The 15651-nt window shown below is 43.5% G+C and overlaps 1 protein-coding gene and 1 pseudogene across 1 annotated transcript; one reads left to right on the top strand and one right to left on the bottom strand.

Annotated features, from left to right (window-relative positions):
- The first annotated feature begins 227 nt into the window (after positions 1 to 227).
- LOC100829294 lies at positions 228 to 5236 on the top strand (annotated as a pseudogene).
- A 1204-nt stretch (positions 5237 to 6440) lies between these two features.
- LOC100829594 (pumilio homolog 2) lies at positions 6441 to 10809 on the bottom strand. Its single transcript, XM_003569064.4, has 8 exons — positions 9866 to 10809; positions 9084 to 9225; positions 8907 to 9014; positions 8191 to 8403; positions 7976 to 8086; positions 7378 to 7572; positions 7111 to 7285; positions 6441 to 7004 (listed from the first exon to the last, which is right to left on the bottom strand). The coding sequence occupies exons 1-8, from the start codon at positions 10717 to 10719 to the stop codon at positions 6964 to 6966; spliced, it is 1839 nt and encodes a 612-aa protein (XP_003569112.2). The 5' UTR covers positions 10720 to 10809; the 3' UTR covers positions 6441 to 6963.
- Positions 10810 to 15651: the final 4842 nt, after the last annotated feature.

Below are 15651 nucleotides of genomic sequence, written 5' to 3' on the forward strand. Positions count from 1 at the left end.
GCAGAATTAAGGTAAGATTAATCTGATGTTTGCAGCGCGTGTGCGCGCCCCCAGGCAACAATTAAACATACCACGTGATGGGAGGAATGCATGCAAATAGTTTTAGGACAACTCGAGGCCGGCGCATCTTTTGACCGACGTCGGCTCCAAGATGGAGTATCGCCGTTTCATGCACTGATGCACGTGATCCTCTATAAATTAAGTACAAATTAACCTTTGATTAGCTAGACCTCTCACCGAGATCTATGTACAGCATTTGCACACAACCAACTCAAGCTAACTAGCTAAGCTAGCCACACCAGCTAAACACAGTGCCTAGCTTAGCTTTGCTTTCCCCCATCCCCTCAAGTTTCTCACTCTCTTCTTCCCAAGCCCGAACAGATCGAGAGGTGGGTTTTAATTTGGTCCAGAGCTGTAGTGTTCTTGGGGTCTCAACTTTTTGATCAATTTTATTTCGTTTCAAGACTTCTTCTCACAATTTGGTTTATATTGCACGTCCCAGATTCAGATTCAGAGAGCTGCTCGCCCATGGCCATGGCGGTGGTGACGGGAGCCATGGGCAGCCTGCTCCCCAAGCTGGCCGAGCTGCTCAAGGACGAGTACGACCTGCAAAAGAGCGTCAAGAAGCACGTCGAGTCCCTCTCCAGAGAGATGAAGAGCATGAACGCTGCTCTCCGGAAGGTGGCCGATGTGCCACGGGAGCAGCTCGACGAGCAGGTCAAGATCTGGGCCAACGAGGTCAGAGAGCTCTCTTACAAGATGGAGGACGTCGTAGACACCTTCCTCGTGCGTGTCGATGGCCATGACGGAAAGCCGAACCCAAACAAGCTCAAGCGGCTCGTGAAGAGGATGGGCAACGTGTTCACGCACGGCAAGGCTCGCCACCAGATCGCCGGTGCTATCAAGGACATCAACACGGAACTGCAAGAGGTGGCCGCCCGGCGTGACAGAAACAAGATCGATGGTATTGTGGCGAACCCTCCTGCCGCGACGACCATCGATCCTCGTCTTCACGCTATGTACATTGATACGACAAAGCTCGTTGGCATCTATGGGAAGAGGGATCAAGAGCTCATGGAGTTATTGTCCATTGGGGGCGACCACATCTCTACCAAGAGACTCAAGATAGTCTCTATTGTCGGATTCGGTGGGTTGGGCAAGACCACTCTGGCTAGAGCAGTGTATGACAAGATCAAGGGGGATTTTGATTGCAAGGCCTTTGTTCCTGTCGGCCGGAATCCTGACGTCAAGAAGGTTTTCAGAGATATCCTCATTGACCTCGGCAGCTCTAGCTCAGACCTGCCGATGTTGGATGAAAGGCAGCTTATCGACAGGCTTCGGCTATTCCTCGACAACAAGAGGTATATGCACATCACGTACCAAAATGGTACTCACAAGCTTGATGGCGATCTTTCATTTCCTTGTACTATATACCCTTCATTTTCCATTTCAAAAATCACAGTAACTATGGAGCTTAATTTTTATTATATTTGAGTTGCTTTGTACTTCCGGTGAGCCTCTCTAATAGATCTGTGTCCTTTTCGCAAAAAAGAAAGTGTTAGCCCATTTTTATTTATTAATGTAATATGCCTAGCCACCCGTCTCCTTCATGTATTGATTGGTTCCACATTGGAAAACCAAAGTACACAGAAATTAGTGTAGAGAGACAATCAATTATTTGTCTATTCCCAAAGCAAATGGTCTTACAAACTGAAAATTTTGGATTTCTTAGATGTGGCTACTAAACTGATAAGGAGAGAGTATGGTAGTTGTCGTAGAGTTGATAGCAATTGTAACATTGTGCCGAGGGATTTAAAAATCATGGCTGGAGTATCTTTTTTTGCTTTTCAAGCATGCACTATTTAACACGAGTAAATTTCACAAAACCACACCTTTTGGGGTTAGGGTTTCATTCAGGCACAATTCTAGGGGTTTGCAACAGAAAACCACAACTTCAGGGCTAATTACTTTTAGTAAACCGAAATCTACCAAATAGCGAGTTTGACAGCGAAACCGACAGGTTGGGTTTGTATTGCTACATATTTTCCCTTTCAGCAATGTGCTCGTCGTCCATGTTTTTACACATTTGCATATTATATTATATGTATTTATTTTGAGCATCTTATTGCCATCATAATGCATGCTTGCTTAAATCAGATTACTAAGATTGAGATGCATGGAGATTTCACACTTGTCATTGAAATGCATGCTTGATTACTAAGTTTAAATCAAGCATGTATACTTGTCGATCCAGTAATATTAGAAATTTTGTATTAAATATATTGCAACATAGTCATTCATCCAGCAATAATAGAAATTTAGTAATAAATTGTTTGCTACATATTTTCCCTTCCAGCAATTTGCTCGCCTTCCACGTTTTTACTCCTTTGCATATTATGTTCTATTTCTTTATTTATTTATTTTCAGCATCTTATTTCCATCATAATGCATGCTTGTTTAAATCAGATTACTAAGTTTGAGATGCATGTAGACTTCACACTTGTCATTCAAGTGCATACTGTAGATAGATTCACACTTGTCATTCAAGTGCAATATGCTTGATTAATAAGTTTAAATCAAGCATGTGTGCAGGCCTTTAACTAATAATGATCTCGCAACTGATGTAGGTACCTCATCATAATTGATGATATATGGGATGAAAAACTGTGGGAAGGTATCAACTTAGCTTTCTCCAATAGAAACAATCTAGGCAGCCGGCTAATCACCACAACCCGCAAAGTCAGTGTATCCACAGCATGTTGCTCTTCAGCTGATGGTTCAATTTATCACATGAAGCCTCTTTCTGCTGATGACTCCAAAATGTTATTCCACAAAAGAATATTTCATGACAGTTGTCCTGCTGAGTTTGAAGATGTATCAAGCGATATATTGAAAAAATGTGGTGGGGTACCGCTAGCTATAATTACAATAGCCAGTCTTCTGGCTAGCAGTGGTCAGCATATAAAACCAGTACATGAATGGCATGCTTTGCTCCAGTCTCTTGGTCTCGGACTTACAGAAGATGCGAGTCTAGAGGAAATGCAGAGGATATTATCTTTCAGTTATTATGACCTACCTTCTCATCTGAAGACTTGTCTGTTGTATCTAAGTATATATCCAGAAGATTCCTATATTGGGAAAGATCGATTAATATGGAAGTGGGTCACTGAAAGTTTTGTTCAGCCTGGAAAGCAAGGAATAAGCCTCTTTGTGCTTGGAGAAAATTACTTCAACGAGCTCATTAACAGAAGCATGATCCAGCCAACATACAATAATATTGGCCAGGTAGAAGGTTGCCGCGTACATGATATGGTTCTCGATCTTATTTGTTCCTTGTCAAGAGAAGAACTTTTTGTAAATTTATTGGATGGTACTAGCGATGGCACGTCTTGTCAAAACAATATTCGCCGGCTCTCTCTTCAACATAGACAAGACCATGAAGCCAAATCTCTCATCAATTCCATGAGAATATCACAAGTGAGGTCTGTCACTATCTTTCCACCTGCTATTGATATCATGCCGGCTCTTTCGAGGTTTGATGTTTTAAGAGTACTGGATTTTGCTGGATGTGATATTGGGGAAAGTAGTTGGAAGCTTAAGGGTGTTGGAAATTTATTTCACCTGAGGTACCTTGGTCTTGCACATACCGCTATTCGTGAACTCCCGGCAGAGATAGGAAATCTCCAGTTTTTGCAGGTGTTGGATCTCGAAGGCAATTATTATCTTAAAAAAATTCCATTGACTGTTTGCAAGCTGAGAAGGTTGATGTTCTTAGGTTTTCATCTTGGTTGCGAGATGCCTCCAGGTGTGTTGGGGAATCTAACATCCATAGAAGTGTTGAACGAGATTCAAGCCTCTCTGGACATTGTGCAACAGCTTAGCAGCCTCGCAAGACTAAGGGAGCTTGCCATTTGCTTCCCGGGAAAGAGTTTCGATTTGTACGGACCTTTCGTGGAGTCTGTGTGCAACCTAAAGCATTTGGAAAGTCTAATTATTAGTAGGTACAATGAAATTTCCGCTGGTCTCATGGATCTTTTGGAAGAACACAGCTGGGTGCCTCCTCCAAGTCTCCGCAAATTTGAGTCGTGCATACCCAGCAACCTCTCCACACTGCCGGCATGGATAAAGAGAGACCCCTCGCGTCTCTCGAGCCTCTCCGAGTTAAGGCTCAAAGTCAAGGGAGTGCAGCAGGAGGACATGCAAATCCTTGGGGGATTACCGGCTCTTCGTGGTCTTGTGATACTCTGCTCTCAGCAAACACAACGGCGGCTGGTCATCGGTGCTGATGGGTACCGTCGAGTGGTGTGTTTTGTATTGCTATGTGGATCAGGGGCGCAAATAATGTTTGAACCGGGAGCATTGCCGAGGGCGGAACATGTTGAGTTCAGTGTGGGTGTGCGGGTGGCGAAAGATGATGGTAATGGAAAGTTCGAATTGGGCCTGAAGGGGAACCTGCTCTCGCTTCGCGATACCTATGTGGGCATCTGTCGTGATGGAGCGACGGTTGGAGAGGCCAGGGAAGCGGAGGCCTCGGTGAGGACCACCCTAACCATCCCCGCCTTGGGATGTATATGCAGCCACGAATAGCAAAAGGTACTGAAAAAGCATCGAGTCATACATCTAATTAACTATCGGAATGATTTTGCTTTCTTGCGCATTGACTTTGTTTCTTTCTTTCCCAATTTCATTCCTAAATTCGCCAAAGATGCTCACGGCGATGATATCTGTGATGATTACAAGCGGAAGATGAATTGATCACCTTCAGGTACCTACGCTCATCCACCCTTGCCACTGATTTCCACCCATAAACCTACGTATTCACCTACGCTCATCCACCCTTCATATGTGCTTCATTTCAAGCAGATATCGAGGACGAGGAGTAATCAAGGTGATGAACAAGCTGATAAAAAAACTTGGGTCCATGGTACAAACTGAATCTTCGGTCCATCTGTGATGAAAGACTACCTTCAAATTTTCACTGCTCAAAATCAAATAAAGCCGGCCGTGCATGGCATCCAGTTTGTTGAGGTTTTCCACTCTGCTTTCTTGTGGTACTCTGCTTTTTCAAATTCAAGTTTGGGCATATGCTTGTCGGGTGACAGCTTCAGGCTGGTATGAGACCCTGGCTTTTTCAAGTTTCTCTTCACGCTAGAGAGCGATCTTGTAATAATCTGTTACCAAGAGAACCAGGATATATTCGTTTCCTTAATCTGAATCCTTGTTGGAGGTGTTGTAATCCTTGGCGTTTTATTCATCGAATGCACAAAGAACAAGACTGATTCAGAGAAGAGCTGCTCGCCCATGGGCCATGGCCATGGAGTAGAAAAGCCCCATGATGTCGTGTCGCTGCTGGGCTGGGAATCTGGACTATAGCGGTCCAACGGTCCGGCCCAGGCCCTGGCACAGCCCAGGCGGTCGGGGACGTTCGTAAACGGGCCGGGCCGCTCGGGACGGCGGCTTATTTTAAAAGTCCAGGCCCAGGTGGTCAGCTATTTTAAAAGTTTGGAGTTTGGACCAGTGCTAGAAAGCAGGGGAATTTTGGACAGGCCGGCAGGTTGGTGAGAAACTGGAATTTTACGCCTTGCTTTACATAATTTCAGTGGAAAAATTGTGCGTTTTGTTTTTCGCATCTTGTTAGCTTTTCCAGAGGCCAAGCATCTGACCAATTTAGAGAAAGAAAGCAGCCTGGCCCCTGCCCCTAGGACCCAGACTTACAGGTGATTCAAAAAAAATCTGGCAATCTTCTGTTCTTCCTTTTCCACTATTTGTTACCTCACTCACGAGCATCAACGCATAAATAATACTAATTCCGATCCAAATTCCCATCCAAATTAATTGTCCAATGTTTTTTACAAGACGAGATAACCTACGCACTTAAAAGAACCTACACACTTAAACGCATCTAGATACATGCTTATCTAGATAAAATTGCGACAATTAATACAAATAGGAGGAAGTACTACAGTCGAGTAATAATATGAGTGTTGTACTAAATCATCGTCGATACTCCTTACGGATCGGAGGGTGTACAGTGAAAAGAATAAATGGTAATGCGGTTGTTACGGATCGGAGGGAGTACAGTGAAAAGAATATTCCCTCCGTCCCATATTAACTGACTCAAATTGTCTAAATATGATGGACGTATTTATATACTAAAATATATCTATATGACGGAGTGAGTAGATAATGCGGCGGCCCGGGCTTTATCCTTGTCGGGCTTACAGCTCCGATATGGCTGCTATGCTTACGTGACAATGATAATCCCTCAAATATTTTCAATAGTTTGAAATGGACAAGGTATATAATTCTGCTTCTATGCTTTCCCAACAGCAGCAAGCCATAGAAAAAAAGCCATAGAAAATGCAGCAGGCACCACTACATTTCAGAGACCTGTTTCAGCAAACAGCAGGAATTTGGTGGAAAGGAAACTTGCATCAGCATTACTTCATGCATATCATCATTCTGGGATTAGATTACAGGACAGACAACACTCCATTAATACAACAAACTGTTCAAACAGTTCAGGGTAAGCTGATACTAATAACTTCAGCTTAAACAGTGGAAACAAGGCTAGTGCCCCAGAATTTATCTTACAACAACAGCATGCATGCCCACCATCGTTTGTTTGTATTGACACGAGACACAACAGGATAAACAAAATAGTCGCAGCGGCTTTAATTCCGACTTTTAGACAGCTAACAGCTTTCTCTCTCTCTCTAGTGCTAAATTTGTACAATGAGCAGAGTGGTAACATTTCCTTACTCCTCTTCTTCCTCTTTACAGCTTACTTTCAGATTAGTCTTGCTTCCTCAGCTACAGAATGTACACTCTCCGGTGCAACCAAGATTATATCTTATTCCTGACGGTACCATACCATACTAGTCTTATAGGGTTTTTTCAGTTGGGGGAAAAAGCGAGCGCAAACCTAGCCACTGTTAGCTGTACAACTGCAGTGTTCGCCCTTCAGGCGGCAGTGCATGCCGGTTGAAGCCCCAGGCGCTTTTCTGCGTGAGCAACGGCATATAGGTGTCATTAGCATCAAGACAGGCTTGATGGGGGTATATCTAGGGACAGATAGATTGGCATGGGAGCACAAAAGATAGACCGTACCTCCAGCTGCGACGAGCTTCTCAACGCGTGCAACTATGTGCTTGCCATAGGTGTACTTCTTGAGTGTATTCAGGTGCGCTTTAATCCTTGTAAGGATCATCTCTCTCTGCTGATCATCACAAGTCTCCAACACCTTCTGCACCACATAGTTTGCAAACTGATCTTTCATCATTACCTACAAGGACAATGCAGATAGCTTCATTAAGGTGAACAAACATTTGGACTGATTCGCTTGAAAGCTTGTAAATTTAAATTAAATTAACAGACCTCAAGAGGTTCACTCTCAGTAGTGGATCCAAGCATTTCACCAATCAAGATCTGCCGCTCCACAGGATTACCAAAAGCTAAGCACTTCTCAATGACATTTGAAGCAAACTTTTGCTGGCTCATTTGTACAACTTGTCCAATCAACTTATCAATGATAGCTGTTCTTTCATGTGGTTTGCCATGTTCCAGGACATGCTGTAAATGTTCAGTGAATCTTATTAGAAACGAAACATCACGGAATTGAGAACAAGAAAGTTCTAAAAAAAATCTCTGAAGTGAGACACAAGCTCCAGAATTACAACCGCAAAGCTCCAGATCCAATTGTTAGCATTAACAACCAGCAGGATCAGTGCAGTAGCCTGCAGATCCTACTGTAGAAAGTAGAAAACAGTCTACCTACATTTCGTTGCAAGACACTTTCAAAAAAGACGTACACAACTACATCTTAGAAAACAAAAGGAATATTTATAAAACAAATAACATTTACTTGCTAGCAAAATAGCCCACCTACAATGCACCACAAAATAGGAAAGCAGCATAGAAGCTTGATCAACTTCAAGGTATGCAAAAATGTTTGGAAGTGTGTGCATGGACTGACCTGAACAACATAGTTACCATATTGATCCTGAGCGAGCAAGCAAACAGACTGGAGAATCTCATCCATCATTATTTGTTGTGTTGTGGGATCATCACAGTGCTCCAGCACCCTCTGGTAATTTACATGATATGATGATTAGAGAGGTCACATTGTGACATGCAATTGTAAAGTTCAAAATGGATTCATTTGAGGCATGCTATGCAGTATTAGCATACCTGTATAACCCGACAACCGTATGGATGAGTGGATAGCAGCACAACTTGACCGTAAAATGTTGAGACAATGAACTGGATAACATCCTGAGGAATACACTCTATGCATTTCTGTATCACATGGTTACCATTTTGATCACGCACACAGCGCATGATATGTCCATCCAGCTCAGCAACCATTTTAGTCTGCTGAGCTAAATCCACGACCTCTATAGCCTGCACACATATATCACCCATTACATAAGATGCCTTTACTCATAAGATGTCTTCACTCTAACAACTATTTATGTATTCCGATATTTTTTAGATAATCTATGTATTCCGATATGCGTGCAATATCATTTCTAGAAGAAATTGTGAATACATGAGGATATGTTAGGCATGCCAGTATTCATCTAATATATTCTTGTACAACAGAAACAAATGTGTGACAACTTGAGACAAGTTCTCAAAACCAGCCAAGTTGTTTGCTCCATGAATTCTAGGTAACATACTAAGAATTATTCAATGATTTGATAAAAATTGAATACCCTATCGCAACAAGCCATATGGAAATTTTCACGGTACAGAAACATAACAAAGATAGTAGATAGTGATTGTCAAATGAAAATACTACTCTGTACATGCAAGAAGTCTTCCTACTTCTCAGACAATTTAACTGCAGAATGCAAGAATGTCCTCATGTTTCCCTAGATAAATAAAAATCAACTGATACACACCTTCTGTATAACCCGGCATCCATACATCTGAAGACTGAGAGCAAGGACGCGCCCAATAAGCTGATCAGAGAGCTCCTTTATCTGAGTAGTGCTTCCATGCTCAAAAAACTGGACAAAAAGCAAACATTAAGTATCATAGTCAAGCCACCGCACCTCAAACAAATTACTTTTCCATACCTTCTGAACAACATAATTTCCAAATACATCGGTCATCAGTGTGAGAGCTTGGGGCATGATTTCTGAAAAAACCATGTCTTTCTCTTCAGTACTGGCTGTTTCGAGCTTTTGCTGTATGAATCTGCTCCCATATTGATCCGCACTGCAAATTAATCAATAATTAGTAAAGTAAATAAGCCTAGAATATAATATATATATATATATTGGATTCTGCGTATTTCCAGAAGTGAGTAAGAAATTAGTGGTAATTAATGGGTCAATATCCAGTGCAAAGTTGTGCAAACTGCAAAGAAAACCTATCCTCTTTGAAATAAATATTGGGATAGGGATCATCCATACAAACAAGAACATGGTTAAAATTCATGGTTCAAGGTGTTTATCAAAAGAGCAACAACAATAATACAGACTGGGGAAACTGCTATGTGTTACAATTGTTCTCATCTTTGCGCAGGATGTCATGCATGTGGGCACGCAAGCCCATTTGAGAGGGACAGATTGCTACAACGGAAATGGCCAGATTGCTTTTCTCTATTGAGTGATCAGAACAAACACAAGAGGGTTGCATGTGTTTTGGGCCTTCCTAGACTATTTGGCTTAATACTATACAAGACATACATGCACACAAAGGAAATACATACACTAGGTTGTAGTGAAAGAGAAACAAAAGAAGAAGAAAATGCTTGTTTCTTGCTCGGATTATCTATACATATTTCTTCATCTATATTGAATAGTAGCATCGATTTATTTGTTATCACGTTAATATACATCAATGAGAAGTGTACCTGAACTCAACGACATGACCAGCTATTTCACAGAGCTCATAAGTTCTGCTCTTGTTGCTCTTAAACTCCTCCAGAAGTGAGGGCATTAGATTCCCATCCATCTTTCCAACCAGATCTGGATTCCATGAACCAAATGAACCACCAAAATTTCTCATGCCTGATGCAAAGCGCATGCTGCGTTCACCATGCCTAAGTGGACTGCCAGATGCAACAGGTGAAGAGGGGAGAACAGGACTCGTCAAAGGACTTCCAGCATAACCAAGGCCAAAACCAAGGTTTCCGTAGCAGCCATAGTTCTTCTGTGACTGAAGCAACGGGCTAAGACAAGCTTTCTGAGGACCAAGTAAATCCATGTAGGAACTTCCCAGAAGACCACTGGCCATGTAAGGATCTTCATAACTAGCCGCAACTTGGGCAGCAAGATACTGAACATATGCTGGATCGATAGGCATCTGAAGAGCATTTGCTCCAGTTGGACTTCCAATTCCATTGTAGCTGAGAAAGTTAGAGGCACCAGCTAAATTTTGCCTAGAAGATAAATTCCCTCCCGGAGATCTCGAACCGATCCTAGGGGAAGCAAAGCCAGACCCAACAGACGAATTGTCAGATGATATGAAATTACCAGCATTCATCTGATTTCTCATCATAGAAGAATTAGCGGAATTTGCAGAATACCCCTCAGGTGCCCTGAATTGTCCTTGCTCAGGACGTTTCATGTAGGAGTGCTGCTGATTGCCATTTGATTGATCACCATGTCGATCAAAGAGAAACCTATTGGCATTATCAACATCCTGGTAGAGCTTAGACTGGTCCATATTTTGACCATTACCAGCCCTAGATGATGACAGGTTCATCCCAGATAAAGCAGCTACCAGATCATCAGGTTCACCAACAGCAGATGAACTGCGGCGGAAGGAAGACGAGCCACCATTACTTTTTTTTTATCATAAACAGCTCTCATCCAGCCACGGCTGGACCTACATGTCGTCACGTCGATGCCACTCCATGCCATCAACTCTTATCCCAGCATGTATATCCCAACTTATATAGCAACCGTACCAATAAACATCAACTAATTTGTTAACCAACAGCATGTATATATCAACAGCATGTATATATCATATAAAACACCTAATTTGCTAAGTAAGAAGTATTCAGTTAAGCCCTAACACCTAACCAACAGCATGTATATAATTAACATCAACTAATTTGCTAACCAACAACATGTATATAATTTGCTAGCATGTATATATGACACCATCTAATAATCATCTAATATATGACAGCATATAAACAGCAACTAATTTGCTAACCCTAACCCTAACAACAACTAATTTGCTAACTTAACAGCAACTAATTTGCTAAATTAACAGCAACTAATTTTCTAATCCTAACAACAGCAATTTAGGGTTAACCCTAACCCTAATTCAGTTAACCCTAACCTTTGTAGTTTTCTTGTGAAGTAACTCCGTCCACTCCAACAATGCTTTTTTTCTCTCTTCTTACTACGACGCGGTCTTTATTTACCGGGTCGTCTATGTAGAAAACTTGCTTGCATTGTTTAGCAAAGACCCGTGGTTCCTCTCTTGCCGGGATTTTTCTCACGTCAACTTGTTCACGAGGGATCACAGGAGGTAGCACCATCGTCGTGAACCTGTGACTTTCTTCTTTATCACCTTTGGTCCATCTTACACGGAACATTGGGATCTTTGTGATCGAGTACTCCAATTCCCAGATCTCCTCGATAACGCTGAAGAATGCTTTGGTTTTGCTGTTGTCGTCGGTCGCGGTCTCAGAAGTCATGACTACACCACTATTTTGATACGTGCTTTTACGGTCCTGAAACGCAGTGTAGAAGTTATAACCGTTGATCACATATGATTGCCAAGTAGAGACATGGAACGCAGGTTGCCGTGAAAAACATGCAACTGTCTCTTCTGATAGATTGGTTGTCTCCCTGCCGTACCAATAATTCTTCAGCCACGTTGTGAATGTTTTATTGTGCTCCCAGTGGAGCCAGACTTCTCCTCTTTTAGGGTTTTCATTTCGCAGTTGTTCCATGTGCATTTCCTGATAAGGCCGGCAGCAATCGACAGTTTGCAACACAACCAAATATGCTCTTTCAAAGTCAGCTTCCCTTCATCTTCCATAGACATTAAGGTATGTATGTCCAAAGCCACCTTAGCCATCGAGCTTGTCCTTGTGCCGTGATTCAGGAACGCCTATTGATTTCTGATCGGCCAACCAATCCGTGCAGAACTCGATGCACTCTTCTGCCCTAAAGCCTTCCACGATGCTACCTTCCGGATGCGATCTGTTACGAACTTACCGCTTTAGAACCCCGTTGTATCATTCAGGGCCATACATGTTATGCAGGACCGAGGGCCCTAGGGACAAGATCTCATCGCATATGTGGATCATTAGATGGACCATGATATCGAAGAATGATGAAGGGAAGAACATCTCGAGCTCGCACATAATCTGTATTATACTATCCTTCAGTATCTGGCATCGTCTAACGGTGATTGACTTTTGCGAGATGCTGTCAAAGAAGTCAAAAGCTTCATGATTGTCTCCCTTACGTGCGGCTCCATGATACCTCTGATTGCGACTGGAAGTAACTGAGTGAGTATGACATGGTTGTCGTGAGACTTCATTTCAGATAGCCTGTGACTCTTCATGTCAACTTGATGCTTGATGCTCGACGAGTAGTTCGATGGGACTTTAATGCCCTACAGGCACTAACACATCCTATGCAACTCGTCTTTGTACAGGTCGTAACATGCAAGACAACACCGCGTGGTCACTGTCACGAAACCATTCTTGTCGGCTGCCGACACTTGATCTTTGTCCCACAACTCTTTCCTGATAGACATGAGTTCCAGGTCATTCCGTGCATTGGGTCTATCTTTCGTCTTCTCTGGAATGTTCATCAACAACCCCAGCACCCTGTCGCATACATTTTTCTCCACGTGCATGACATCTATGCTGTGGCGGCATTCTAAATGTGCCTAGTACTCCAGGTCCCAGAATACGGACCTCTTTTTCCGCACGACGCCTTCAGGTTCCTTATATTTCTACGCAGCAATCTTTCCGGGGACAACCTCAAGATCGTTCACAATTTCGAGTATTTGCATACCAGACTTCTCATTCGGCACTGTCCCGTGCTCCGTCTTCCCATCGAACCTTTCCTTGTCATCCCTCCAAGGGTCTTTAGCATCCAACCACTTTCGGTGGCCCATGTAAACAATTTTGGATGAAGCGGACAACTTCTCCGATGTCGTGTTTTCCCCGCACTTTGTACAGGCCTTGTACCCATGTGTCACCTGCCATGAAGTATTTCCATTCGTGGGGTAGTCATGCACGCAGGTCAGAAGCGCTGCTCTCATCGTGAAGTACTCCCTCCTGTTTGCGTCCCAAACCACTCTGCCAGGGTTCCAAAGCTGCTTCAGCTCATCTTTCACTAGCTGCAGATACACATTTAGGTCAGCTCCCGGCTGCTTTGCACCCTGTATGAGCATGCACATGTGGATGTACTTTCTCTTCATGATTAACCATGGAGGAAGGTTGCAGACAAACAAGATCACTGGCCATGTGCTGTGCTTGTTGTTCATGTTTCCGTAAGGATTTATCCCGTCAGTGCTGAGACCGAGCCTCAGGTTTCTGGGCTCTGCCCCGAAATCTAGAAATGCCGTGTCGAAGTTCCTCCACTGAGTCCCATCGGCGGGGTGTCTTAGGACTCCAGCTTCCTCCACACGGTAGTGCCCGTCAGGATCGAATGCAGCCTGCGCCGGATCGTGATAGACGAGATACCTCGCGTCCTTAACGTTCTGCATCCAACGCTCAACTCGGCCACCTGCCGTAAGATACCAGACAGTCTTTGCTGGCCTGCCCTTCATCACTTCTTCCCCATCGTCTTCGCCAGCTGTGGCGTTTTTCTTCTTGTATCTCGATGCACCGCATAATGTGGCAGCTCTCATGGTTCTCTTACTCTCCAATGTATACCATGCAGTCGTTTTGACATGAATGATGTTTCACGCAATATAATCCAAGCGGGCACGTAATCTTCTTCGCCTCGTATTTGCTCTTGGGCAACTTGTTTGGCTGTGGAAAAACCGAAGTAAGGTAACTCAACAAGTTCGTGAAGCCCTTGTCTGACCAGTATGATGCTGCCTTCAGCCTCAAAAGTTCGAGCGTCGTTTCGAGCACGTTGTTTTCTTCGCCAGCTCCATCATACAAGGATGTGTTTGCGTCCTCCAACAATTTTTTGAACTGAGCAGACTCTGTCTCATCTTCGGGGTCCTCCAGCTGGTCCCGTAGGTACGGGTCATCTAGCATTTCGGCAATCCTGCCACGTGGAGCTCCTTCACCTTCCACATTAGCCTCCTCATCGACCATTATTTCTTCCTCGAAATCATTCGCCAGATCATACCGCAGGACATCATCACTGCATTCATCACTGATGTAACCATTCATCAGTAACGGTCGCGTGTGCCCACGATTATCAGTAACGGTCGTCCGAACCCCAACCGACACTGATAATCGTCACGGTTTAATTAGACTGGGCAGAGCCGCAGCTGGTCGCGCCGCGTGTCCGCCAGAAACCGACCGCCACTGATGTAACTCGCGAGCTATGATTGTTCATCAGTGGTGGTCGCCTGGACGGGGACGGGCAGAGCCCGCTCTGTTCATCAGTAACGGTCACAGCCGCGACCGACATTGATGTTGTTCATCAGTAACGGTCACGCCGGACCCGTTACTGATGTGCCGTTGCATATAGACCGTTTTGTAGTAGTGACAGACTACCAAAATTTGTAGCAACCAATGAAATGAAAACCAAAGTATTGTTGGCTGCCAAAATTTTGTTGGGCATACGTTTGGACACTACGTATCTGTGGGGGTGAAAGGCTCGCTTAATTTCACCTGCACTGCTATATGCACAAGAGGTTAATTAGTTAATAGTTACTCCGTACTTAAGTAACTCGTGTTTGTGGCGGTGCCATCGGGGCAAAGCTAGCTAGCTAGCGATCAAATTAAATCATTGAGTGGCGCATGCGCGCGATCGATCGATAGAATGGATCCAGTGCATGCAATTGCGTGGGGATATATATGTCGAGTAGAGCCAAAAATCGATTTGGAAATGTAGCAGCGATCGAGAGATCTCGCCAGTGCTCTATACAGTAGAGAGGTTGTTGGCAAAGTTGAACATGTGAGCAGACGACATGGATGGATGGTAGAGAACTAGAGATGGATGGATCCATGCATGAGGCGACAAACAACCGTATGACGGGCCCACGCACCAGCACCGTATACGTCCTCCTCTACGTACCCGTATACGTGCATGCATGTTTCCTAGTACCAGTAGCATTTCTTGCTCTTGCTTTGCATGCATGTGACATGCTCTCTCTGGCTTTTAACCATATGCATGCAATCTATAAACTTATATAATTGAACTTTTAAAAGTTTGACGCAGGACAAAAATAAAACGTACTTTTTATTAAGTGTCGAAATATTGCATTTCAGACGTATTTTAGTATATATAGGTATGTGCATTTTTAGATAAATTTGAGTCCCGCGTGGAAGTATTGTAAATATGGTTTGAAGCGAGGGAGTAGAATTTAATTAAAAGGAGGAAAATCTTCCGACGGACACGTACGTGCTAGCTGCCTGTCTGCCTTGGTGAAGGTACTAGGGAGGAGAGACTGTCATTTTCGAAAACAGAGTGACGTACGTACAGTGTGTGTTCCTAGCTTAGCTAGCTTGCATGTGCACATGCGATAATTAAT

The sequence above is a fragment of the Brachypodium distachyon genome, chromosome 2, assembly GCF_000005505.3.
Source record: "Brachypodium distachyon strain Bd21 chromosome 2, Brachypodium_distachyon_v3.0, whole genome shotgun sequence".
Taxonomy (NCBI): Eukaryota; Viridiplantae; Streptophyta; class Magnoliopsida; order Poales; family Poaceae; genus Brachypodium; species Brachypodium distachyon.